Source organism: Tachysurus vachellii, chromosome 11, assembly GCF_030014155.1.
Source record: "Tachysurus vachellii isolate PV-2020 chromosome 11, HZAU_Pvac_v1, whole genome shotgun sequence".
Classification (NCBI taxonomy): Eukaryota; Metazoa; Chordata; class Actinopteri; order Siluriformes; family Bagridae; genus Tachysurus; species Tachysurus vachellii.
This window is the reverse complement of record NC_083470.1, coordinates 10,606,713-10,634,146: the sequence shown is the minus strand read 5'-3', so window position 1 is coordinate 10,634,146 and position 27,434 is coordinate 10,606,713. Positions and strand designations below refer to the sequence as shown.

The 27,434-nt window shown below is 36.8% G+C and overlaps 1 protein-coding gene across 3 annotated transcripts; it reads left to right on the top strand.

Annotated features, from left to right (window-relative positions):
- Positions 1-221: 221 nt before the first annotated feature.
- Positions 222-27,434, top strand: ttc39a (tetratricopeptide repeat domain 39A). Of its 3 annotated transcripts, none has more exons than XM_060881693.1 (22): positions 222-278; positions 442-533; positions 2,495-2,545; positions 2,631-2,681; positions 2,907-2,960; positions 10,619-10,723; positions 16,184-16,315; positions 18,131-18,174; positions 18,356-18,423; positions 18,807-18,871; positions 18,987-19,086; positions 19,177-19,242; positions 19,352-19,460; positions 19,600-19,667; positions 20,910-20,969; positions 21,089-21,250; positions 21,600-21,691; positions 21,885-22,005; positions 22,348-22,459; positions 22,705-22,819; positions 23,846-23,962; positions 25,119-27,434. In XM_060881693.1, the coding sequence occupies exons 2-22, from the start codon at positions 496-498 to the stop codon at positions 25,234-25,236; spliced, it is 1,848 nt and encodes a 615-aa protein (XP_060737676.1). In that variant the 5' UTR covers positions 222-278; positions 442-495; the 3' UTR covers positions 25,237-27,434. The 3 variants fall into 3 exon arrangements, with proteins under 3 accessions (XP_060737676.1, XP_060737677.1, XP_060737675.1); XM_060881694.1 differs by lacking the exon at positions 222-278 and adding an exon at positions 280-351; XM_060881692.1 differs by lacking the exon at positions 222-278 and having other exon boundaries at positions 368-533.

Here is a 27,434-nt window from a genome sequence, read left to right as displayed (position 1 = left end):
GCGTCTACATTACATATCCATCTTCTCAGGTGTATAAACCCAGATTATTATTGCTATACTGTACGTTCAATTTCATTGGCACCCTTCAAGAGAATTGTCTGAACCTATTGAGTAAGATGTTCACAGCAAACATTAGAATTTCCATTGCACGCATTGCAACTTCCTGTTAATCAACTTCTGCCTTTATCCATCACTAACTATCTTCAGTGATGAAAAAGCATGAAGAGGAGCTTTGAGTAGTGTTGAGCTGTGGTGTAAAGCAGAAGCTTTTAGAACAGGTAACTTGGAGGTCTTTAAGACCGGGGGAAGAGACGCAGCGCTTACATTCCGGAGCATTAAGTGAAGGAGCGCGTGCGTTTCTAGAAATACATGCTCATTATTACTTCACTAGAGTGTCTGTGGTTACTGATTGTCTGTGTTTATCCTCTTCTGAATGTCCAGCAGCTGATCATCTCCTGCCTCAATCATATCGGATTTTACCCGTTTTCCTTTGGAATGAGTTTTTGGAAACGCAAAAAGAATGACAGCAAAAAGTGAGTTTGGATCTGCCTTAATGTGCGCGTGCATTCTCTTGAATTGATTTAAACGATACCAGAACTTTTATGAGTCGACTCATGAAGATGACTCAGACTCAGGAAAACGACGTGTTGTGACTGAACTAACATGGTTGTCATTTTAAACTCATTTAGTTTTTTTAAAGCTCCTACCATCACTCCGTGGTTATTACACTTTATTAGGTGTTAACGCTTGAAAACAGATATAATTTGTCATGTATAGGACTAATTATTCTCATGTCACTGTATGAGATAGCTGATGTCTTACTGTGCTCTATAATAAGGAAGTGCACAAGCACATGAAGGTTATAAATGTTTATAGATAGTTCTGACCAGCTTTTATTTATTTATTTATTTATTTATTTATTTATTTGGACAATCATACTATATCACTCTTGTTAAAAGCCTTTAAAATGCTAATCATACACATTTAGATTTACATAATTTTAAAAAATTCTCAGTTTAGGAAAAGAAATTTCCGAGACATCTGTTGTAATGTTTTGGAAAGTCCAGACTTCACAGCTGATTAAGCAGAAGAACTGATTAAACTTTATAATGCTGTCATTTTAAGTGATTTATGTTAATATGGTTTGTAGCTCCACCCCCTTCAGTAAGAGAAAGTAACTTGATTTGTGGTGTCTATAGTAAAATTTTGAAAATATCCTTAATAAATTTACTAAGAATCCAGAAAGATAAGTAAGGAAAGTGTTTAGGTTTACTTCGGTTTAATAAAATTGTGTTGTTCTGTCTGGAGACCTGAAGTTCCATTACCTCTCTATATTTTTATGACACAATAAAAAAATTTATAGTCTCAGCCAGCATTTATTTTTTGTTTACATTAATTATGTTGGCTTTGTAGAAGCCAACATTCTGTTTTCCTATTTCAGCTTGGACAAAAATTTATAAAATTTAATGCGGCCTAGGGCTTTCGAGCCACATGCACCAAATTTGGATATGTTGTAGACCCTGGTCTGAAGTTTGTTGCTATTACTTTTCTAAGCGATCCGAGTACCAGTACTTCCGGTACAGGATCTCAAATTGGCCTTTTTTCACATAGACTCTCATTATAAATTTTGGAGGTTTATAACTCGGCAAGCTTTTAAACTATCTATATCAAACTCGGCCAGCTCCTTTAGGGTGATACTCTGAACAAACTTTTAAATTGGTGTACCGATTGGCCTTTCGGTTGTGCCGCAGCCCCGCCCTTTTGTCAAATGTCCAACTTTTTACAACATGGACATTTGACATATCAAAACACTCATAACAATGAGGGGAACTTCCTCACGTGTATTCTGATGACGTCACATGCTCGTCTCCACTTGCCTCCAAATGTTTTGGCACCCTATCTTTCTGCCTCCAAAAGTAACACTGTCCCTTATGTCCACTCGCCTCCAAAAAGCACCGGCCTTTGCGAATACTTGCCTCGTCAAAGCCAACATCAAAGTTTGTCACGACGAACTTTACAAATCTAGTTATTTATTAATGTTAATAGGCATAAGATGCAGTGATCAGAATATGAATAAGGCAGGCACTAAAGCAAAAGGGGAAAAAAATCCCCAGAAAAAAAGCCAAAATTAGTTTTTCAGTTATTTTGCTCAAAATCACTTGACAACTTTTAAGTATTGCTAGAACGCAGACATGCAATTTGAAGCTCAGCATGTTGTATTCTGGTATTAATCGTTTTTTTTTAATGAATGCGGCTGTGCGTGTACATTATTTTAAACTCTTAGTTAGGTAGTTTAGGTAGTGGGTATATTTTAGTTGAAACTCAACTTTCTCTTTAAGTGTGTGTGCATAATTAACATTCCTCAGCAGGGGAAATTTTAAAACAGAGCTCAAGCGTATGATTAATAATGAAATAAGATATTGAGAAATATCTATGCTCTTTTAAGGTTTTCACTGAGATGTAAGTTTCCAACCCATTTTAATGTGTTTTCAAGGGATACGGTTGAAAAAGACGAAGGACCCTTCTACTTGACACCCACCCCAGAGTCAGTTTGCGCACATTAAATATATTATTTGAATATTTGAAGTATGTTTTGTCCCTTAATACTGACTGTTAAAAGTGATTTTCAGTTCACCGATCATAAAGACTAATGGACTCGATCCTGTCATTACAGACTTCAGGTAAGTGGGTTCATGAGTTCACGTTATAAAAAACATTCAGGGAACTATTGTCCTGCCTACAGAATATGGGTTAGGCTTTAATTCTGAGATTTCTCAAAGGGAATCACAGGTGAAATGGGGATATTGCGTTACCTACAACAATACTGTCCATTCAAGTGTTCATTTACCACATTGCTTTAGTCTTGGCTTTGCTATGTCATCTAAACCCTCTCCTCCCTACTCTAGGTTGGAGTTACCAGACAATAAAGATGACCTCAAAGACACTGGAAAATCTACATCGTAAGTCTCGTTTAGATTTTACAGTTAATCTTTTACCTGGTCGCAAACGCTTATATTCTATGTACATTTTGTTTGCTTAATTATTTAACTCTCTCATGACCCAATCTGTATTTTTTTATTTATTAATAATTAGTGTTGATCAGGGAATTGTGTCATTGTGCTTAGTCACCTGTTTACTCCATAATATTTTGCCTGATCCAGCTAACTGCATGAGAACTGCTGACATGAGCTGATGTGAGTGTACATTGACACTGTCTCTTGATGTATGCAGCATATTGATCACACACCAGAAAAGGCTGCATCCTGCTGTTTGTTTTTCAGTAATTGAGCTATTTTCAGGCTGGCTTTCACATTTGTCTGTGAACCCATGCTGGTTTTTAGACACCCCTCCACCAATCCATACACACATTGAAACTGTTTCCCAGTCTCGTTTAATCTTGCATGATGGGAAAGAAGATATTCTTCTGTCCCTGGTATAATATATCGGTTGAGACCCTAGATTGACTGATTGTAAACAGGGATATAGCCAGGACCTTTGAGAGTCCTGAAAGAATATGACTTAATTAAGCATTTTTTTCCATTTCTTACTGCATTTTGTGTATATTTAATATATTCAGACATCTTACTGGAGCATTTGTGAAGCTCTTTCCAGCTGTTGGTTCCAATAATTGTCTCCAATTTCTGCCTTACTAGTGATGGACGTAAGTGTAAAACACATGTTCACATGACCACTGAAAATATTTGCATTTGAGACCAGAGATAGACAATAGAACGGAATTTCAGCTTTCATTTCCTGATGTTTATTTTTAGACATGTTAAAAAGCCTCCAGTCACCTCCAGAAGAAAAGGGGGAATTTTCAAAACAAGTTCTTTATTAGCTCTGTACAGTGCTTGTGTAAATAATGTTTTTCCTAACTTTCTCAGCTTCAAAAAATGACTTGCTTTTCTCCCATATCCCGCTATCTTTTTTAACAACAAATGCCGTCTTCACGGTCTGGTGCCCAGACATTAATTATTTAAACAATTGATCTAACACAACACACTTGGGTAAGAAGGAAAACCTGTCACATGTTTAACAGTTTTGAAAATGAGTGAGGTCCAACAAAAGATGCCGTGTTCTAAGTTGTCTAAGACGTGTAATGTACATCAGAAAGCAAACAAAACAAAAGAACTGGCCTTGCCATTCTGAAACTTCTGTAGAAGACTGTAGTATTGGTATATAGTATAGTGTGTAGTCTAATCTGTATACATACAATAAATAGTATGTACGTAATTGTATATACCAATCAGTTTAAAAGTTTATATACTTAATTTTGTGTATACTTTTGACAACATATGCATATTATATACATATTTACATTACAGAACTTTATTATTTATAAGTATGTAGTTACAAGAGTAAAGAATGTGTCATGATAAACCATGCTAGAAGCAGTGCAGTGTGGGCTTTGATAAATGTCTTTTGGTAGGAGAGAGCTAGTCTGCTTTTGGCTTTGTAGGTATGCATCAGTGTTTTATACCTGATGCGGAACGCTACAGGAATCCGGTGGAGGGAATTCAGCAATGAAGTGATGTGCGAAAAATTGAGGAGATTTTGAGAGAAGTGCAGCTGTGTTCTGGATCACTTGTAGGAGTGGGAATAATATTTATCACTATCTATATACGTACAATTGTTTACTGCAGATAAACACAGGTAATGTATGTCATGTCATGATCACAGTGGTTCTTTATAAAGGAGCTTACACCAAAAAACTGCAAGCATTTTCACTTGTATGTCTCTGTAATTGTGAATCAACTAATTTCATTACTTCATCCTCTTTTCTTGCAATACAGCTTAATAACTGACACGTTTGATTCCATTTTTCAAAATCAAAGCGCAGTATTGGGTGCCTGCTGTGTTTTATTAGTCAGGGTGAGTGTTTGAAACAGACAGTGCCTATGGGAACAAATAACCTCAGCCAGTTAGTCCACATCAATTGCCATGGTTCACTTAACTCTTTGTGTATGTGTTTGTTTGTGTTTGAATGAACTTGTGCATTTTCTCTGCTGTGTGTGACGTTACTGAAAGGTGGGTCAACTTACAAATTTGCACATAAACGCACCCATTAATGTTAAAGGCCTCTGACACACCAAGCCTTCTGTCAGTTGTCAACTAGAGCTGAATCTCTTGTGGTGTGTGGTGAAAAGATGAATAGTAAAATGTAATTTGCCATCTTGGTCTCTTATGTTATCTAATATATATATACAGTATATTTGAGTACATATACAGTACATGACACTTGTTCACTATTAGTGCTGTACAATAATGCCTTACTATTCCAAACAGTGTTCCTGAATTGCACAAGGAGAAAATCTTTTGTCCTCTCATTGTGAGAGAGCCAGCTTCAACCCAGACAAATCCGTGGTCATCCATGGTTGGGTGTCCAAGAGTACATTTAAAAACTCTTTTTAGTAGGAGGGATGCCATTATTCTCCACCCTGTCAATCACAGCAACTAACCAATCATGGGCATCTGTGACTGTGGACTGAGGAAGTACTCTGCCATGTGATGTAGCATGAGCAGCAAAAGATATGTTGGCTGTCTTCCTTTGTCTTGGAGGGCGCTCATGCAGGCCTTCACCCTCTCCAGCTGGTAGCTGTGTGATAAGGGAGAGCTAATGCTAGTGGTTAGGAATTGACAAATGACCAAAAAATACCCAATAGCAAATGGTTTGTATTTCTGCTATAGTTAGCTGTAAACTGTCCCTGGTTAGCTGTAGCTCTTTTATTTTGGCAAAGAGGAACATCACTTGAAGTTGTATTGATGTTATACTGAGAGCAGCCTTTAGTATTGTGTATTAGTAATACATTAAATGAACATCTAATTTTTTCTAGTAAACCTTTCAGATACAATTGTTTTGCTTTCTAAATTTGTTCATGTGCAGTTTATTTTCCTTCTAATATTCTGAGATATTAAAGCTTTGCATGCTCAGCATTCTTTTTTCAATATACATGGAGGACAACTGAGACTGGCTCTGTGCCATACCAGGCTGTTTTTCTGCAGTTACTGCTGTATCTATATCACTGCAGTAAAACAGCACAGAGTATCCACGTCTCTCTCTCTCTCTCTCTCTCTCTCTCTCTCACTCTCTCTCTTGCTGTCTCATCCCTTCATTCACACTATGTATAGTTTTTTTTTTTGCTTTAGGCTATGTCATTTCCTTACATACTTACATGGTGCAGACTACAGTTAAGACATTCTAGCCCTGAGTCTCATGATGAACAGCCAGGGATGAGGGTGGACCTTGTGAGCTGAACACAGTGGTCATATTGTCACCTGACTGTGTAATATCTATTAAATTAGCTAGGCATATTATTTGGCTAGTTTCCTGATGAAATAAGACCCTCCTTTCCTGCTGCACTGACCAATCAGAGACCAGACTGCAGTGTGTGGCATGAGTGCTGTGCTGAGACGAGGAACAGCCTAAACGATCTGGGCTGTGTGTGTGTTAAGATGTGGATGAGAAGTTGGGCAGAGAGAAAAGGGTCTGAGTGAATGTTTTGTTGCTCTATATGTGGTAGTCATCCTGATCTTATTAAGGTCTGCATTCTCCCTGTGCTTGTTCCTATTAGACAGCATATGTGCGTGTGTGTGTGTGTGAGAGAGCGAGACCTAGAGAGAGAGTGTGAGTTGAATCAAGTATGTGTATGTGTGTCGAGGTGACGGAAGCTGCTGTTGGGAGCTCCTGAAAGGACCTGATTTCAAACCCACATAAGAATTATTCTTCTGTATTTGTCTTCTCATACTTCCATCTTCTATTTTTCTGTTTTACTTCTTTACATCCTTTATTGTGCCAGATGAAAATGTCAAAGGGAGGAGAAACTCTGTCAAATGGGTAAGAAATGCGACACTATGGATGGGACGTTGTGTGTGCGTGTGTGTGTCCTGCATGAGTGTGAGATTTTCTGACAGAGTTCACTCAGTGGAGTTACAAAATGAGAAAGGAGTCTTTCGCAGCTAATGTTGTCCAAATTTTGTCCATTAGATGTCCTCCATGTACATAGGCTAATGTATGACCTAAAAAGCATTCTTAAATCCTGATATGCAAATCCTAGCTTTTGTAACTACTTAGAGAATATCTTGTACTACTGTATGTTTATGTGAGATCCTGTATATCATTGTACGTCACAGCTTGTTTGTGTTAGTTCCTTTGGTGTTCAGTGTTAGTAGTAATTGGTGTTCAGATGGCCTGTCTGAGAGCATGTAGACTTTAATCATTTGAGCTATATACAGGGTATCTATAGTGGGCAAATTTAGAAGAATGTGTGTCGTGTTGACTTTGTTCTTCCATTAAAATGATCAGTATAGTATGAATCAAGTTCTCAGCAGGGAAGAACTCATTATGTTTCAGAGCAGTTTTTTCGGGGCCTAAACAAAATATTGTAGATTATATTATTGTCTATAGTATAATATAGAGTGTATAAGATTATATATAATACACACATACAGCACATTCACATATATCTAACATACCATCAACACTTGTTAGACAAGGAAAGTTTTTTTAGCTAAAGGAAATCCTCAGCCTGTCGCCACTGATTATGCACAGCAAGACATGATAGCAGTACAGAACAACTTCTGTGGGTCTGAGGGCCACCTGAGACATTAAATTTGTTGCAATTGTAGGAGCAGAAGAGAGCACAAAGACTGGGTCTGTTTATCTGGAGTGGATAGACATAGACACTTCAGTTTTAGTCTCTTGCTTCACTTTTTTTTATCCTGATACGTTCCCTTTAATTCTCAATTCTAGTGTACAAAGAGAAGAGCCATAGACAGTTATTACTACAGGGATATTTCATAGGGAATGTGCTATACAAGTGAATTCCTACACTAGCATGTCTAGTTAAGCTGCTACAGTATCTGGTATGTTGCTAATTACTGAAACATTTTAATTTATTTATATTATTATTATTATTTTATATCTTATTTAATTTTTATTAAACCAAAACAGCAGAAGTCAAGCCCAAGTCAGTCTTCATGTATTGAAAGCTAGTTAGTCATTTTGTGTCTTGGATATACATGGGGTTTGTTAGCCAAATGTTTGCCAGAATTAGCTATGTTAGCATATACATTTACAGCATTTGATTGACAGCCTAATGGGTTTTTTTAATAGTCTCTATAAAAAATAATCATGCTAGCACAAATAAGAGATAAGATTTAAGAAATCCATCAGGTTAAAATGATTTGGTTCTGAAGCAGTACAAATTGGGAGGTTTGAGCAGAGGAGTTTGAACAGTTTAGATTTCTTTTTATGTTGCTAGTTTGCTAGTTATTATAACCGGCATCTGTTTACTAAAGTTAACTTTTACTACAATTTTATTAGTTTTTATTATATGCTTAGGAAACATTAGTTATCTAACCAATTACTAGTAAAAACGCTTAAAGCACAAACACACACAAAAATGAACAATTAATTAGGACACAATCATTTTTTTAGATTACGCTGCCTCAAAAGTGTTAGCTGCTTTATTAGGTTTACTGCTTTCAGCCATTTTAGAGATGTTTTATTGCTGAGTGTCACTGAGTTCATCTGCAGCTTAATAGTATACAGATTAGTGCTAGGTTTTGTTGTTTTTAGGGAAAGTAATAGACATGGTTTAAGATTTCATAATCAGTTTGTTGATTTTGCTCATAAAACTGTCTAACATTTCCATGTATTGTTTTAACTTTTTCAAATATATTAAGGTAATTACGTAAATAATGCCCTTCCAGTGATGTGCTATAGAACCACTCTTAGGAAAATGTTAGTGCAGTGTGTATATGATTGTCCCTGTGGTGGTATCCTTAAAGGTTTGACCTTTGTACCTTTTAGTATGAATCAAGTCTATACAATAAATCTTTCAAGAATAATGTAATGTACAGATCGATTATCACAAAAATTGACTTGTGTGACTAATTAGTTCAAGACATTTTACTTTAAAACTTATTTGAATTTTACCAAAGCAACTTTGTCCCTCTGGATTTCTCAGCACCATGGTAAATACTCCGCATAAAAGAAAACATTGGCTGTTTGCGGTGTGAGTCATTTTGGCTCTTTATGTTAAAGTAGGAGTTTCTTGGTGACATTTATGGAGCACCCTAACAATAGAAATATGTTTGGCAGTTTTTCACATTGGGGGGAGCACGGTGGCTTAGTGGTTAGCACGTTCGTCTCACACCTCCAGGGTTGGGGGTTCGATTCCAGCCTCTGCCTTGTGTGTGTGGAGTTTGCATGTTCTCCCCGTGCCTTGGGGGTTTCCTCCGGGTACTCCGGTTTTCTCCCCCGGTCCAAAGACATGCATGGTAGGTTGATTGGCATCTCTGGAAAATTGTCCGTAGTGTGTGAGTGCGTGAGTGAATGAGAGTGTGTGTGTGCCCTGCGATGGGTTGGCACTCCGTCCAGGGTGTATCCTGCCTTGATGCCCGATGACGCCTGAGAAAGGCACAGGCTCCCCGTGACCCGAGGTAGTTTGGATAAGCGGTAGAAAATGAGTGAGTGAGAGTGAGTGACTTTTTCACATCAATGTCCTCTTTGCATCACAAATTACAGTGCTCATATACCAGACACAACCAGACACACTGCATTTTAAAAAAAAATCGATGACAATAATTAGCAGGTTTTTGGTCAATACTGGAGCAAACTGAAAGTCACTAATATACACAGCAGTTTATGTTGCAAGAAAAAAGCTTTTTTCATGTATCTTTGCATTGTGGACCTCTTGGAACTCCCAGTATGCTGCAATACACCTTTTTTCTTAACACGGTAAAGAACACTGTCCTCCATTTGTACACTGTGAACAAGTGTACTGTTGTATACTTACATCCCAAAGTTGCCTCTGCATGGGAACATCTACACTCTAGTATGAAGCATCTTCATACAGGAAAGCATCTGCATGCAGGAAAAGCAGTGGGGATGCTTAGTAGTGCATGTTAGACCAAACACACACACAACACACACACATGTCCAGGACATAATAGGTCACTACTCTGACTCATGCCCTCCAGACATTGACATTGGTGCATAACCTCCGCTCCTCCTCTAGGTAAAGGCAATGTTGTATTAATATCCTTTTCATTCTATATCATTTTTAAAATAAGAAATGTAATGGTGTGCTGTGTTTGGAACATTTATTGTTTATAACCATTCCCTGACTGATGCATTTCCAGAACTGTCTACGGAAATTGTTTTAATTCTGCTTGCTTGTTCACAATCCTGTTTTTCTACAACAATCTCTGGGTTCTACCAAGAACAGGTGTATGTAATATTTAACTACAAACCAGTTGACTCCATTCAACTAATTATGGGACTTCTTATGGCAATTCCAGTTTGTAATACTACAAAAATGCAAGAAAGGTTAAGGAGTGAAAACTTATGCAAGCCACATTTATTAATATCAGGTAAACATGGAGCATGCTTGAGTTGCACTGCATTACAAAAGACTAAACTGTATTAGCATCAAGCTGTTTGTGTTTTGCTCAGAACAAATCTAACACAATCTAGTTTACAGTTTAATAATTCCCTACAGTGCAAGTGTGCTACAGTGTGCTCTGGATATTATGGGACATGCACTCTCAGCTATGACACTATGACACTCTCAGCTATGACCTTTGTAATGTGCCTTATTTGTTTGTTTCTCAGCTCAGAAAGATCTGATCTGTCGGTGGCTCTAGAGGACTGCATGGCAGCGCTGGATTTATTCCTGCATAATGAATTTGACGAGGCATTGTCTAGACTCAAGTGCAGGTGAGTGTATGATACTTTTTAGTAGACAAGCGATGTGATCTAATCCATCATGTGATAATTGTCATCATTTAAGAATGGTATATGTAGGTGAAATACAATCGTGTTTTATTCAGTAATGTACCGTTAATGTGTGGAGCCCTCTGCAAGAAAGGCGATGTGAGCCTGTCCTGCCAACAACTGCATGCTTCATACAGAAAGATTGTATAGAATGCTGGGTATGACACCAGTATTGGCCTACATGCACACTTTTTATACAATAACAAAGTTTTTTGGAAACTCCAATAAAATGTTAACAAAAACTTTCTTCTTGTATAATTATTATTATAGTGAGCCAGGCTCACACTCTGTGATTTTTTTCATAATCTTTCTCGATTTTTGTCAGACTGTATGAACATGATCCCCACTGTAGGATCTCAGTTGTCATCATGTCAAACTGTACAACAGTCAAGACGCATCAAAATCTGACGTACACAAGAAGACTTGTCCGGGGTTTTATGTCATCAATCTGTGGCATGTCGAAAATGAAACCACAAATGAAAACAATCTGTAGCGTTAATTTTGTTTATGACAATCCTTGATGATAAAAACAGAAAAAAACGACGTGTGTTGAGCAAGTCATTGGTGGGCATGCATCATCCTGTTTGGTTTGGTTGTTGGTTTGATGCTCTTCGTAGATCGTCGCTCGTCGTAGATCGCTCGTCGTTTGATGTCAACGCATGTAAGTGTCTGAAAACTTCTGATACTGCCGGAACTTCATCGGAGTAAAAACGGATCACAATGGCCATTAATCGGCTGTTGGTGCCCATGTTTACATTTACATTTACAGCATTTGGCAGACGCCCTTATCCAGAGCGACGTACATAAGTGCTTAAATCTATCATTGGATACATTAATGCTGGTTCACTAGGTTACATACTTAAGATACCATGAGGTTTAAAACATTTGTTCAAAGTTACAATGAAAAAGTTTCAAAGGTTTTTTTTAATAAATGCAAAAGATAGGGAAGAAGTGCTAGTTGAAGTGTTTCCTGAATAAGTAGGTCTTCAACCGCTGTTTGAAAATAGCCAGTGACTCAGCTGTCCGGACCCCTAGGGGAAGTTCATTCCACCACCTTGGTGCCAGAACAGAAAAGAGTCTTGTAGTATACTTGCCTCTTTCCCTGAGAGATGGTGGAACCAGTCGAGCAGTGCTAGAAGATCGGAGGGTGCAGTGTGAGGAGTGATGAGGGCTTTGAGGTAAGAGCTGGTCCATTTTTGGCTTTGTAGGCCAGCATCAGTGTTTTAAATCTGATGCGTGTAGCTACCGGAAGCCAGTGGAGGGATTGCAGCAGCGGGGTGGTATGCGAGAACTTAGGCAGGTTGAAAACAAGCCATGCAGCTGCATTTTAAATCATTTGCAGACTGTACATAGTTACCCCAAGGTTGAGAGCTGTGGCTGAAGGGGAGATCAGATTGTTGTACAGGGATATAGCAAGGTCATGACCTGGGGATGAATTACCTGGGCTCAGCATTCTGCTGTCAGTTGAGCTTTAACTGATGAGCAGTCATCCATGATGATATTTCTGCCAGACATGCTGAGATCCGGTCAGAAGCTGTGGTATCTGAGGGTGGGAAAGAGAAGATAAGTTGTGTATCATCAGCATAACAGTGGTAAGAGAACCCATGTGAGGAAATAACTTCACCAAGAGATTGAGTATACAGGGAGAAAAGAAGAGGACCAAGTACTGAGCCCTGTGGGACACCAGTGGAGAGTCTGTGTGGGTCACTCCCCTCCATGTTACCTGATATGAGCGTCCTTCCAGGTAGGAAGCGAACCATTCCCAAGCTGATCCACAAATCCCAAGACTCCTGTTAAACCAGCGATCAAAGACTACATATTTTATCGTAGGATTCTAGAAATCTTTTAGGATTTTCAAAATTTGTCTCTTGTCCAAAATAGCACAGTTGAGGAATGACTTGTTTATACTTTTTGGGGCTGATGTAACTTTAAAGAGATATAAAAAATGTCTTGTATTTATTTATTTTTTGACAAAGTGTGTACATAATTGACACGTCAGCAGCTTGCCAATGATGACAAACACCTCTTCCCTGCAGTTATAGGAATATAATCCTCCTTAATCAGGTTGTCATGGCTGTGATTATTTTTCTGTCTTTTTTTTAATAACCGCACAGCCTGAAGTTCTTAATTCCGCACATTGTGAAGACCTCAAGAAACCCACTTCCCCACCGCTCTCACGCTGTCACTCAATAAAACATTCACAGCTACTTACAGATGCTGTATGAATAAAGAATTTCATTAGAAAAAGATACCATGTCGAATAAAACCTAAAACTAGCTGTAAGGGGTCTGTTGTACACCACTCTCTCAATACAGTGTCAGTTCCCATCCACTAAGTAGTTGCTTTCTATCACAGAACAGAAAAAAAATCAGTAACACATGTTCCACTAATAAACATGAAGCTCTGACTGTACAAAGTGCTCAGGAGTGGCTGGTATTGCTTTAACTTATTAATGGCATATGGCCATTTATGCTGTCTTGGACTTATTTGGATGGCTGTTGACATTTAAATGATATTAAATTTGTTCTTTTAAAACATGGCTGCGTTTGTGAGTGTGTGTCCAAGAGTATTTCACAAAAAGTCACGTTGTTTAGCACGAGAACCCAGCTGCAATGACAACAATTAAAATACTTGTGTAGAGATGCAAGTGTGTGTTGAGTTATACTACAGTGCTCTTGCAATCTCGAATCTGATTGATCCGAACATGTCGATTTATTTTCTATGACAGCTCTGACATTGAGGAAAATCACTGATTAGAACTTGCCTAAGGACTTTTTCCATTTAACCGAACTATAAATTGAAAAGAATTTTTCAATTTTGTCATTGGCAAGTTAATGTTTAAGAGTCATAAACACTTCAGGGTGTGCAGTTACTGGAAAATAATCACCTTTAAAGTGGTAACTGTGACTCTGTTTCACACTGAGCTGCATCATACCACAACATCATTCAGTACTTTTTTATAACAGCATGTACTACAGAGTTACATTCTGAAATTAATACACAAACCCTGAGTCTGTTTTTTTTCCCAAGTGATACATATTGTGGAAGAGAAAGTGCACTTCCCCTGTAAGTAATATAAAATCCCACATAGAGGTTATCAAGTGGGGTTTTAAATAAACGAATAAAGTTGGGTTTACCACTCTCCTCCTTTGTGGAATTTTTGGTTTTCCTCAACAGTAAAACCAGATCCAGATCTTATTGCCAAACTCGCACATGGAACTTGTTGAGACAATCTGAAAGCTAAACGCTGTGTGTTGCAGCACTCAGTCTGGGCAGGAGAGAGGATTTTAAAACACTTTAACTGCACTTGTACACATGAACCTGCATGCATGAAAACAGTGAAGAAATCATCATGTTACAACAGTAAGCAGATTAAAATAGATCACAAGTTGGAACAAGTCGCGAAACAAGAAGATGACCGTTAAACCATTCTGATTAAAGATGAATTAAAACTAATATCCTTAAGAAATACTATTGAAAGTGTTTCATATCCTCTTTTGGGTGTGAAAGAACAGAGATTTTTCTGAGTACAGAAGTCTGAAGTGGTTTGAAGAAGTCTGTGTTTGTTTGGCTAGCTATCCAAACTTGCTAAACCAGGAAAGGTGCAGTTCATGCATTCATGTAATATATTTGTTCCAGTCAGTCCAGACGAACTCCTCCCCATTCCAGTCAACAGTTAATGAGTAATAAATGTGTGCATCTGTTGATTTTATGTGAATTTGTGCAGTTACAATTCCATTTAATTATTTATTCATTATTTATTTTGACTTACAAGAGATGCAATATACTATGTGTATGCTATCAGTGTATGATATGTGCATGCTGAATGCGAGATTTGGTCCTGAGTTTGTGTCTTTTTACTCACCTGACTGAATGTTAAGGTGAGAATTGTATCTGATTTTGGTCTGAAAAGTGATTTGTCTAATTAAGATGTGTAATCATGCAGAGTATGTTCATAAAGATATTGTTAATGATAATAAATGAATTAATGGATAGTGCCATCACTGGGTTCCACTGCTGCAGAGAATAGGAATCTGAGGCTATGATAGACACAGGATCTCTGAACGGTACAGGTTAAGTTGTCTCTGGTTTTCAAGTGCACAATTTTGGTGAACCTCTGGACACTGTAGCATGAGACTCCTGGTTTTTTGTATTTGTTTCCCCATTTCAGCTGATTTCAGATTGTGTGTGTGTGTTTGTGAGTGAGCGGGGGCATCACTCTGGGTAGTCTGGGTGCTGTTTTGTAGGTCATATGATTTGAATTGAGTACGATTATGCATGATGACACATTGGTCAGGAGTTCAGGCCTGCACTTTTTCATATTTATGATGGTTATCAGTGCAACAACGACACCAGTTCAGACACTAATTCTCAATTCAGTGTTTTGTGCATTGAGCAAAATTAACAGAACTAAATTAATTTCAGCTTAATTATATAATTCTATAAAACTGACAACTCCTGTAGTTTAGATAATAATTGCCATGGATAAAAATATACACTATAAAGTAAATAATAATTTTGTACAATTATTTACATTTCCTCATGAAAAGCATTTTTGAATGTATGAATGTATATGTCATCAAGCTGACCTATAAAATATTTGTATTTATTTTTTTTTTTTGTTATAGTTTGCTTACAAGAGAATATTTTTCTCTTACATTTTGCTTACACTTTTTATTCTAGTAATATTTAGTACAGTAAGTTAACAGCAGCCATGCTGCTTTGTTTCCTGGTTGTTGCTGAATGTCCTGCTGAGAGTATATTCCGAGGGTCATCCCTTACAAGCTACATTAAGCTGTAACAGTGTTTGTTTAAGGGTTTTTGTGAAAAGGAGTGAAATGTGAACCATGCAGACATTCATCATTCCTTTGTGTGTTCACCCCACCAGCATTATTCCATCGTTGTTTCATTAAAAGAAAGCGGGTTAAACTGGCTTAGCCAGTAATCCTGCTGCTGAGCATTCTGGACCTGCAGTGTCACATTCTCTCCAATTCACAGTGGCCTGTTTCTCTAAAACCTGAACCAAACACTCCGTAATGATGGTGCAGTAGCTCTACCTTATGAATAGCCACATTTTTGTAATGCAAATGTGTAGTTTATAGCATACTGTATTTAAAGAGATATATCACACGTCACATCACAATGGCCATGATCCTTTTAAAGCATTGTGTTACACCATATGCTTTGTATTATATATATATTTTGAACAAAAGTTTTTTATTAGTTTAGGACTTATTCTTCTCTCTGCTAAGTCGCTCTGTGTTCAGTCAGTGTCTTTATCTATTCATTGTTTTGTCTCAGGTGTATTTTTTTAAGTGCTGAGTCATTTGTGATTTTTGTGCTATGAATAGATCACATTTGTTTTGTTTTTGTGCGTGTGTGTGTGTGTGTGTTCTCTGACAGGACTAAAGACAGTATGTATCATGCGCTCACGTATGCCACCATTCTGGAAATGCAGGCAATGATGACCTTTGACCCTGAGGACATCTTGTCAGCAGGAAACACCATGAAAGATGCTCAGTCTATATGTCAGCGGTAAATCCACTCTCGGTTTCTATACTTTACTAGAAGGTTTCCAGTGAAATGAATAAATAAACAAACTGACTGCATGTGTGCATAAATCCTAAATGACATCAGAACAGGAATTAGTGATGTAATCCCAAAATGCTGCTTGTCATTGGATATAGACAGGGTTTTGTCTAATCAAGGGGGTTGATGGAATTTCTGAACCATCTGATACATTAGCTGCTCGAATGTGTGTGAAAATGTGTGGTATGTATGTTTTTAAAAGACACATCTACTTAGGAATGTACTTATGACCACATAGAAGTGAGTGATTTGATTTGATTTGAGTTGATTGTGGCTAGACAAACACACACACACACACACACACACACACACTACCGTTTGTGGAAACCCAAAATCTTAAGACATTTTATATAGTTTTACTCCCTTTAGTTTAGGGTCAGTTAAACTTTGACAATTTGACCTACTTTGAAAATTGTCATTTTCAGTGTACTGTATAAATGCAGTTGGCATCCAGCTGACAGCAGATAACTTATTGCACCATAACAATATTTATTACAGATAAGGATGTACAGGTAAAGGTACCCAGTATGAAGCATGCCACAACATGATTCACAATACTGTATGTGAATCATATTGTGCAAATAGCAGTAATGTGTCTAATCTAAATACAGTAGTTATATCAAAATAAAATCTTGACATATAATTGCAGTAAGGTGTAATAGTAAAATATGTATTTAAAAAGTACTGTACAGCACAGTGTAGTATGGTGACTAATGCTGATGTTTAGACAATAAGTGGAATTTCCCACCTGTCCATATATCTCAAGGATTGATATCGAGTTGGATAATAGGTTCTGGAGCAGCTTAGTTTCATCTCCTTGATATTAAAGATATTCATTGTCAAAATTCATTCATGACCCAGAGAAGCTTTTCTACAAAGTCTTATTTGATTCAAACAACTGAACATTTGTTAAAGCTGGGACAGAGAACTGGGAGTACTGGTCTCAACTTCACCTGAGAGATGTAAATTAAATGTCAGTCACAATATTATGCCTCATACAGCCTGGAAGACGTTCTCCTTCCCAGAACGATAAGATGAGTGCTTCACTGTGCCTGTGAAACTGATAAAACTGAACTGAACTGTATTAGTATTTCATGAGCATGGCTTGGTGCTGGTCAATAATGAAAATCTATTGCATAATGTAAATTGTAAACTTTCATTGAAAATATTAGGAAAGCAATTACCTAAAAAAAAAATCCACTTTGTTCATTAGGTTGAATTATTTAAAGCTTAATAGAACTTTGGTCCGCAACCTGTGTCATTAATCTTTGTTGACTCGAACTACTAAAACATTTCAGAAACTGTTTTGTGTTAAATAATCAGTCTTCGACATTGAAAATTCGTCTCTGCTCAAATCTAAGCATACACTTTATTAAACAAATATCAGGACACGGATTGGTTTAAAAATGTCAGGTAATGAAACACAGAGTATAATCTTGTTTATTCGTTTTATTAAAACGGGTCACTTTTTCATGTCCAGCCAACTCTAGAGCTCGTTTGTGAGCTTTTTATGCTACATACATGCTGGTGTAGAAGTCTAGAAGCTACAGAGGTACAATTTTGGCTCTTATATAACTGCGTCTACATTTCAGTACATATAACATCAGTTTACATTAGCTTAATTTACTATATAATTAATATTATTTGCTATATTAGCTTAATTTAAAGACAGTATGTGCTTAAATATTGAATAAGAATTTGAATACATAAATGTCTTAGTTAAATGATTTTGGTGTGCTGAGGTTATGTCTGTTATTACAGGTATCGTAAGAAGTCCTCCTTTAACAGTAAAAGCTATACGGAAGGTAAGTGCTCAGTCTGTTTTGTAGTGTACACATGCAGTTTGTACATTTTTATATATATAATATATATATATATATATATATATATATCTGTGTGTGTGTGTGTGTGTACATATATGTATAAAAAATGTTTTTGTTACTACACCCTTGCTGCTGGCTGTAAGTCTGACTGTTGATTTTTCAGAGGAGCTGCATGCTGAAGTGTGTTATGCTGAGTGTCTCCTCCAGAGGGCAGCACTGACCTTCTTACAGGTTAGCCAGAGTTCTCTATATATCATGCTCAATGGATATAAATCCATTAATATGTATAATCTTAATACATTATTAATATTTATAATCTATATGTGCTCTTCAGTTGCGCAAAATATTTATTTTATGATGAAATCTGAGTTTTCTGGTTTAAACCGCTGATGTGAATTCAATTCTGTCTGAAGTGAGCCTGTTCATCTGAATGCTCAAACAGAACAACACCAAAATCTCAATCTAAAATATTCTCAATATAAAATATTTCAATATAAACACATTTAAAATAAACAAGTTTTTTGCTGTTAATAGTTTTAATTTGGATATAATTATAATTATTTAATAACAAGGACAAAAGAATTAAAGTAACTATTTTTATACTGTGTATGCAGGACGAAAATATGATCAGCTTTATCAAAGGAGGAATTAAAGTGAGGAACAGCTATCAAATCTACAAGTATGCGGGGCTTCTCTGTTAATGCACTTCAGTAAATGTTTTTAATGATGATTATAGTATATGCTTGAACATTAAGGATCTGTTTTTAGAGTTTGTGTGTCCTTTGTGCTTTCAGGGAGCTTCATACAGTCCTGAAATCCTCTGATTATGTTCATGGTCAAAGTCATGGCCACTTTGAGGGAGGAGTGAAACTTGGAGTGGGAGCATTTAATCTGGTGATTGTAGTTTGAAAGTAGCAAACAGTTTGAATAAAGAAAGGATTAGATTTTCATTTAACTTGTATTTTGTTTAATGTTTACTGGCAGATGCTTTCTCTGTTGCCCACAAGGACCCTGAGGATGCTGGAGTTTGTGGGATTCTCTGGTAATAAGGTGAACTCACCATTCCATGGGACTTGTCCTGTATCAGGTTCAGAGATGTGTGTATTGGGTCTTCACTGTGTTAACTGTGGATATGTGTGTGTGTCTGTGTGTGTTCTAGGAGTTTGGACTGCAGCAGCTCCAGGAGGGTTCTGCTGAACGCACATTTAGATCTTTCCTGTGTAACATGCTGCTGCTTTGCTATCACACATTCATGAGCTTCATACTGGGTGAGACAAACACAAAAATAGCAAAAACAGCACACAAAACACAGAATTCCAGAATCCCAAGATAATATTCAGAAACTCTTTGTATCTTGGTTTAATGAATATAAAGCGTTTTATATTATGTTGTGTCGATATGATTCAGGGACTGGAGAAGGCGACGTCATGGATGCAGAAAAACTGCTGCAGCCGTACCTTAAACAATATCCTAAGGTATGGTAAATTGATATATCAAGATTAAATTATATATGAAGTTCAGAATATACAACCATGAGCACATGCAAACTCTTATTTTATTATTCGATATCATTTATAAATCTTTATTCCGGAACGTCATTGTGCAGGTCAGAACATTTGTGTATTAATACGTTGTCCATGTTTAATATTATCCATGTTCTGTAAAATGTTAAAGCAAACATGGAGAAATCCAGAACTTGAGGTTCTCCAGAATGATTATATGAAAACGTTTGCGTATTGGATTCATCAGAGGGAAAGAACAAACCTTCAGTCATTATTCAAACTCTGAACAAAATGTTTCTTGAGAACACTAAGACAACATTAACAAAATATTTCTTCGGAATACTAATTCTAAGGTCTGCTTATTCTTGCTGCTTTGGTCTGTTTTTACTGTTTATTTATTTCATGATCTTACAAATATTTGGTTGTAGGAACATCAACCGAAAGGTTTCCGTTTAAGTTTTTGACCATTTAAGAACATTGTGTAAGCATAGTTTTAAAACACTATAAAATAAACCATTATAACAGAACCTTTATTTTACCTTCTTTTTTTTATTTACCTATACCACTGTACTGTTGACTTCATTGTAATGCATCTCATGTGTTTCTCATGTGTTTATAATTCATAATGTGCTTGTTTTAATTGATTTTTTTAAGAGATGATTATTTAGCATTTTTTGGTCGGTGTCAGCAGTTTTTGTAAGTTGCAGGAAAAGGTGTTTTATGTCTTGAAGCCTTCAGCATTGGATGTGTTTTTGGGTTACATTTCAAACTGCACTACATTTTTATGTATTATTGAATTAAAGAGAGAGAAATAAATGGAGTCTGGGGGAGGGGGTGACTGATGAAATACTTTTTATGGCTAAAATGTACTAGGAACGAACTTGTTTTGTGGACTGTTCCCAAAATTAAACACAGCTTTTTAAACATTTTTAATAGCTGATAATTATCAATGATATGTGAATACTTTCTGAATAAAATGCTGGTACATGCAGTACAGCCAAAGCTTCTTATATTGATTTTATAGACCTATCAACTATGTTACTGAACATTATAATAACTCCCTGCTGGAGTGATATTTTAAAATCACACACTGTGAGATTCATTTTGTAAAACTTCCAGTTTTAAAAGTTGGTTTGCCACTTACAAAGAGCTGTGCTAATCAAATTTAGTTTTGATTTTAATCAGCCTACACGCTTTGCCCTCCTCTGTTTATAGGGATCTATCTTCTTATTCTTCGCTGGCCGAATAGAAGAAATCAAAGGCAACCTAGATGCTGTGAGTTCCTCTAATCCATAATCTGTTTGTTCTCATTTCATGCCATACACTTTAATCATGCAGGAATAAATATTGTGACTGTGTGTCTGTATATATGTGTGTGTTTGTGTGTGTGTCAGGCTATTAAATATTTTGAGGAGTGCTGTGAGGTCCAGCAGGTCTGGAAACAGTTTCATCACATGTGCTACTGGGAGCTAATGTGGTGTTTCACCTATAAGCGACACTGGAAGATGGCCTACATCTACGCAGACCTGCTTAGCAAAGAGAATGCATGGTCTAAGGTGAAAACTCATAACAGTAAACTGAGGAAGCTCTTTCACACAGGGATTTAGTGCAGCAGAAATTTATTTTTGCAACTCTTTGTGTTTAAGAAATTTCACTCTAGAATTATGTTTAATGTAAATAAAAATATAAAGACAACTGGAGTTGTAGTTTGTTCAAGCAATAGTAGTTAGACATCACTCAGTATAAGGGTGTGCTGCCAGATACCGTAAATGTACATGTAAATGTAGTAGTTATCATGACGATGATGTCATGATGAAGCACTGGTTGTGGTGAGTTTGGATTTCAGCAGTAATTTTGCTGCAATTTCTCTTATACACATAAACAACACTATTTTTATTTTTTCAGGCCATGTATGCATATATGAAAGCTGCCTACCTTAGCATGCTGAGTACAGAGGAATGTCAGCCATTTGGGACAAGCGATGTGGCATTATTCAGGTAATGGCAATCTACAGAGTGTGTGTGGCTTGGGAGTGAACATGTGGGGAATGGCTTTATGTTTGGTCAATATAAAATACAAAAGAGAGAGCATGAACAGTACAACCACCTGCTGTCATGTTGTTACAAAGAGCACCTTTGTGAGTTCACATTGTTTGATACAGAGTGTACTTTTGTCCTTGTGTTTCTGCAGGCAGGTGCCTGGTCTAAAGCAGAAACTTGCTGGAAAGTCTTTACCCACTGAGAAGTTTGCCATCCGTAAGGCTCGCCGATATAATGCAGACAACCCAATTTCTCTGCCTGTACCTCCGCTGGTGAGTGTCTGAGTCAATTCCTGATCAAAAGGGGAAGTAGCAGACTAGGTAGCATTGAAGCTTTACAACTCTGGCATCCCTGCTTCAATCCTGAGATCGTGTTACTGTCTGTGAGCAGTTTTGCATTTTCCCAGTACTCCAGCTTCTTCCCACCAAAAGATGTCTGTAGAAAGATTCAATCACCTTGTGTGTGTGTGCACGTGTGTGCGTGTGTGTGTGTGTGTGTGTGTGAGAGAGAGAGAGAGAGAGAGTGTCAGTGAGAAGGTTATACCATTCTTCTGAAAAAAATTCCTATGTTGTATGCTATTGTTTTCTTCTTATAAGCAAGTGTTTTTCTTACAGGAGATGATGTATATCTGGAATGGCTACACTGTGATCGGGAAGCACAAAGACTTGACAGAGGGCATGTTAAAGACACTGGAGGAAGCTCAGCAGAAACTTGAACAGAATCCAAGTAATGTCTCAGTTCAGCCAAGTGCATGACCACATAACCACCCACAGCCTTTCCATACCAAGTCCAGTACAGACTGCATTGCCTTAATGACTTTTGTATGACCATTATGTTGGTGCTTATACACAAAAAATGAGATGTATGTCCATTCTAATGGCCCAGTAATACCACAAATTATGGCATAGGCTGTGTATAATTTTTGCAAGGACCATGATGTTGATGATTGTATCCTGTGGGTTCTCCTTCAGGGACAGAGTTCTCTATAGATGACCAGTGTGTGCTAAGTCTACTGAAGGGTCTGTGTCTTAAGCAGCTAGGCTTTACAGAAGAAGCGGAGCACTACTTCACTCTCATCCTGTGCAAGTGAGTCATTCTGTCCAACATGGTCCATGTTTAAAAAGAGAGGTCACAGCCAAAAAAAGAGACTTTTCTCTTGGTTATATAAAGCAGGTAAAAAAATGTAGTCTTGTCAACAAAATGGTTTATATAATACATATGGCTATGAATTATTCACCTTCAAATAGTGTCTTTGTGGATGTTGTGTCAAGCGTCTTTGTGGATGTTGCAGGGGAAAAGCATTTCCTCTTGAAAGTTGGCCAAGTGGTTCTTATTCATTGTTGGAATTGTTAGATACTTATGGGAAAGTGGTTAATGGAAGGTCAATTTTCAACTGGTTAAATAGCAGAATGGACAGCTTTGAGGTTTTATAACAGCAGCATCCCTGCTTTAATGCTGAGATCATGTTTCTGTCTGTGTGCAGTATTGCGTGTTCTCCCCATGTCTGCATAGGTTTCCCCTGAGATCCAGATTTCTCCCACTTCCATAAGATCTGCCTGTAGACGGACTGACTATATGATATTGCCTCTAGTGTGTGTATGTGTGTATGTTTGTGTGTCAAAAGCCCTGCATATACTGCTGTTCCATCCAGCGTGTATTTTTTCAGTGCAAATTAAAAAGCTAATTCTTAAAATATTCTTAATTAGCATAGCAGTAATTAAAAAATAATAATTAAACTCCATTTTCATAGTCCAAGCAAAATCTGACAGGTTTGAAATTTTATAAAGAGTTTATAAAGAGTTACATTCACCCTGTTAAATAGCACTGGTGAAGAGGCAAATACTTCATGTTGAAACCAAATACCTTTCTAGATTGACTGAGATGAGATGCCTAAGTTATCTTTTTAATGATCATGAATGCGGAACTAAATCTTATTCTTTAGAAAGTGTGCTTAAGGGTGAAATGTGGTCTTCTACTTCTGCTGTGCTGGTTTCAAGTAAAAGACAATGTGCATGTTTTAAGAATGATAGCTAATGAGGACCTCCTGTGCTGTGTTACCACCAAACACTGTTAATTAGAACATGGTGTTCTTTCCGTCTTTTTTCCACCCAGTGAGACACAGATCAAGTTTGACCACTACCTCGTACCGAATGCTCTGTTGGAACACGGCCTGCTGTGTCTGGAACAAGGCAGGAGAGAGGAAGCCATCAAACTGCTGGAGATGGCCAAGTAAGTTATGAATCCACAGTAGATACCTCATAACACTGTGCCTATTGATCCATGTTATCCTGTATGATGATGTATGAGATATGTCCCATATATGACTTTAATAACATACTAGTCCATATAACCGAGTGCAAAAGCTGCTGTCCACTTTATTGTTTGGATAAAAGTGATGCCTATATCTGCAATGTAAAAATACAAATTTTGGGATGTTAATGATAGAATTGTGCGGATATTCTACAAGATAAGTTTCCAAACTGAATTAATAACAGACAAAAAAATAGATTCAAAAGAACCAAAAGCAAGCAGTCAGAGTTTTGAAATCACCCTCTCATTATGTCACAGAAGAATGTGTGGTAGGAGGACTATTGTGGACTAAAGGCTGCTCAGGAGGCACTGGCTACAAAGATGTGTGGGCATTTTTTAGAGAATATTTACAGTATATAACATTCACATTAATTCCAACTCTGATCATTTTGAACTGATATAATTTTTAATTAACATTTGTGGAAACAAACTAAGTGTATACAGACTTTTGCACACAGATGTACGTGTTTAATAAAAGATTAAGATATCCTAATTCAGTTTATTTTCTCCATAGAAATTTATAATAGGTTTGATGTTACTGTATATGGCACATTGGAAAACCCCCAGATATGCCATCATATTAAAGTTAAATTCTTTAAATTCTAGCTCTAGCCAATTTTTAATCCTGTTTGCACAGATTTTGTACAGAAATGTAGTAATTTAGAGGGTTCTCTGTTCCCAAATATAAACAAACCAGTAGCCTGATTTAAACCACCATAATACTGACCAGGCAGTTTTAAGGATTAATGAATGAACTAAATGTTTCATGCACTACACTACATATTCATGGTCTTTGCTTATCCTGTGAGCTTCATATCTGAACACTTGCTCAAACACTCAAAGAAAAGAAAAAACCCTCACACTTGACTCATAGGTGTGTTTTTCATCCCAATCATTAGGCATGCCTTAGGTTTTAACCATGAAAAACCCAATAAAATGTTCACCACCTATTGCACTATTATCTCTACATTCTGAATAGTGTATTCACATTACATCCCTAAAATGCAGCCAAGATACATGACATGTATACCCCTCAATATTTTCCTGTCCTGAGCACTGTTCCTTTTCTCTCTAGGCAGAACTATAAAAACTACTCGATGGAGTCACGGACTCATTTCCGGATTCAGGCTGCACTGCACAAAGCACAAGCCACAGAGGAGAACGGTGAACCCTGCTCGCCTTCGAGTCCTTAACAGCCACAGTAACAGAGAGGTCATAGGGTCAACAAATGCCATGCTCAGGCCTAAGGAGCTGGGTGAAGGCTGCACGAGTGCAGAAATTTTGAACAGACAACAATCAAGCAGGACTGAGCATTTGATGAGAGAAAACTCAGTCTCTCTCACTCACACACAGGCATTAACAAAAAAAAATGTATTTATCAGAGCCAACCATACAATACATCCCAAATGCATGCAGTGCCGAGATACAGTCCATCTCCGAATAAGAGGCAAAACATTTTGCTGAGACGCTTAACCTAAGGATGATTCTATTGCATTTGAGCAGCATTTTGTTTTTATATTGGTTTAGCCCTCGGAGGTGCTGACTGTCTAAACTGTGGCCAGCTTGTGTCTTCAACAAACAGACCATACTCGTTGATCAGTTATTATTTATTATGAATGAAGCCTTCATCTTTATGCACGTTATTATATGATTCAAACACCAATGTTATATGAGTACAAACACCAATGTTAATAGGAACACCTTCATACCTGCTAATTCATGCAATTATCCAATCAGCCAATCATGTGGCATAAAAATATATTCATGCATAATATAGGTCAATACAAGTCAAAAGCTTCAGGTTTATATCTCTCAAATATCTCTTTTTTTTTTGCCCACAAAGCTGATGTTGGCTGATGATTTTTTGTAATAAACTCTATTTATTGTAGTGTGTGAAAATCTAAGGAAATCAGCAGATTCTAAAATACTCAAACCAGATCAAGCCCCTTAGGCACCAACAACCATCACATACATCACAGTTACTAGATATTTGCATGAATATGCAGGTGTAAAGGGGTTTCTAAAAAGTAGTTTGTGAGTGTATAGGAGTAATCTGTTTTTCTTTTGTTGTAACCATAGCGAGAACCTTGCCATATGGATCAAAATAGACAGAGCTTTAAAATTGTTTTATTAATTATATTTTCATATATAAAAACCTCACAAATAAATGTTTATCAGTAAAATGACTTAAATTGATAGTACCAAAAACTTCAAATCATTCACGAACATAACTCATAACACTAGAAATTATGAGATTAAAATTTTTTTATTAATTCCACACAGCAAATCATTATTTATATTAGCCTATTTTGATTTAAAAAAAATTTTGTGTATTCTCAAGATGGAACATGTGCGTAAGAATCATTTTATTGTTAATATATTCCACTAGTATGTACGTATAATAGCATCCTTATGTCTGTCTTCTCACTGTTGTGTAGGATGGCACCTCCATCAAAGTTACTACCATTCACAACCACGTAAATACAATATTGGCCGTTTTTCGGGTTTCTTTAGTATTTATTTCTAATATTAGTTGTCTATGATATTGGCATTGTGAAATTGTCCCAGTTTAAGTGGATAACTGAATGTGTCTTTTAGAAAGGCAATCTCCTACATGTGGTCTTAATCAATGCACAAACAAATGGCAAATTCTTTCATATTGGAGGCAGCAGATGGCGATTTCTGCTCTAGTCATGCTGAGGGATGCATTGAAAATCACTACAGCCTTACACTAAAAACAAAGAGCTTAACAGAGATTAACAAAAAAAAAAAAATAGGATTTTTTTTTGTGTTAATGATCCTGTCAGATATACACCATGGTAATGTAGTCTGTATAAAGGTCCTTTAATTAGAAGTGATATTAATATATTAATCTTGTAGAAAGATCCTTTTTTAATGTTTGTTTACATTAGTTGCATTACAGCTTAAATTATGCTTACTCATGCTTTATCTCCAAGAGCAATGTCATCATTTTGTTTTTTCATACAATCAATGCCAGGCCAAACTAAACTTACTGTTGAAGTCTCACTGTTATAGTAGATCTAGAGCATTTCTGTTAATACTTAAGTCTATTTAAACAGATTTGCCTCCCAGATGAGGTATTTAGTGTCTGTGGAGATTAAGATAAACTTAATTTTTATATGAAGGACTTGCATTCAAACTAATAAATATGAAAATTCTTATTTCCTTAAAGGTGGTGGGGGAAATAATTTGATTCATATGTGTCTAGTTCTATTTTTCCTCTGTGTGCACTGATTCTTCAGATGATGGTTGTGTATGGCTCCTTTGCATATTTATGTTGTGTATGGCTCCTTTGCATATCAACATTCCTAGGAAAAAGTGATGTTTTTGTATAATTTAAAAATAAATGATGACATTCTCTTCCACCAAA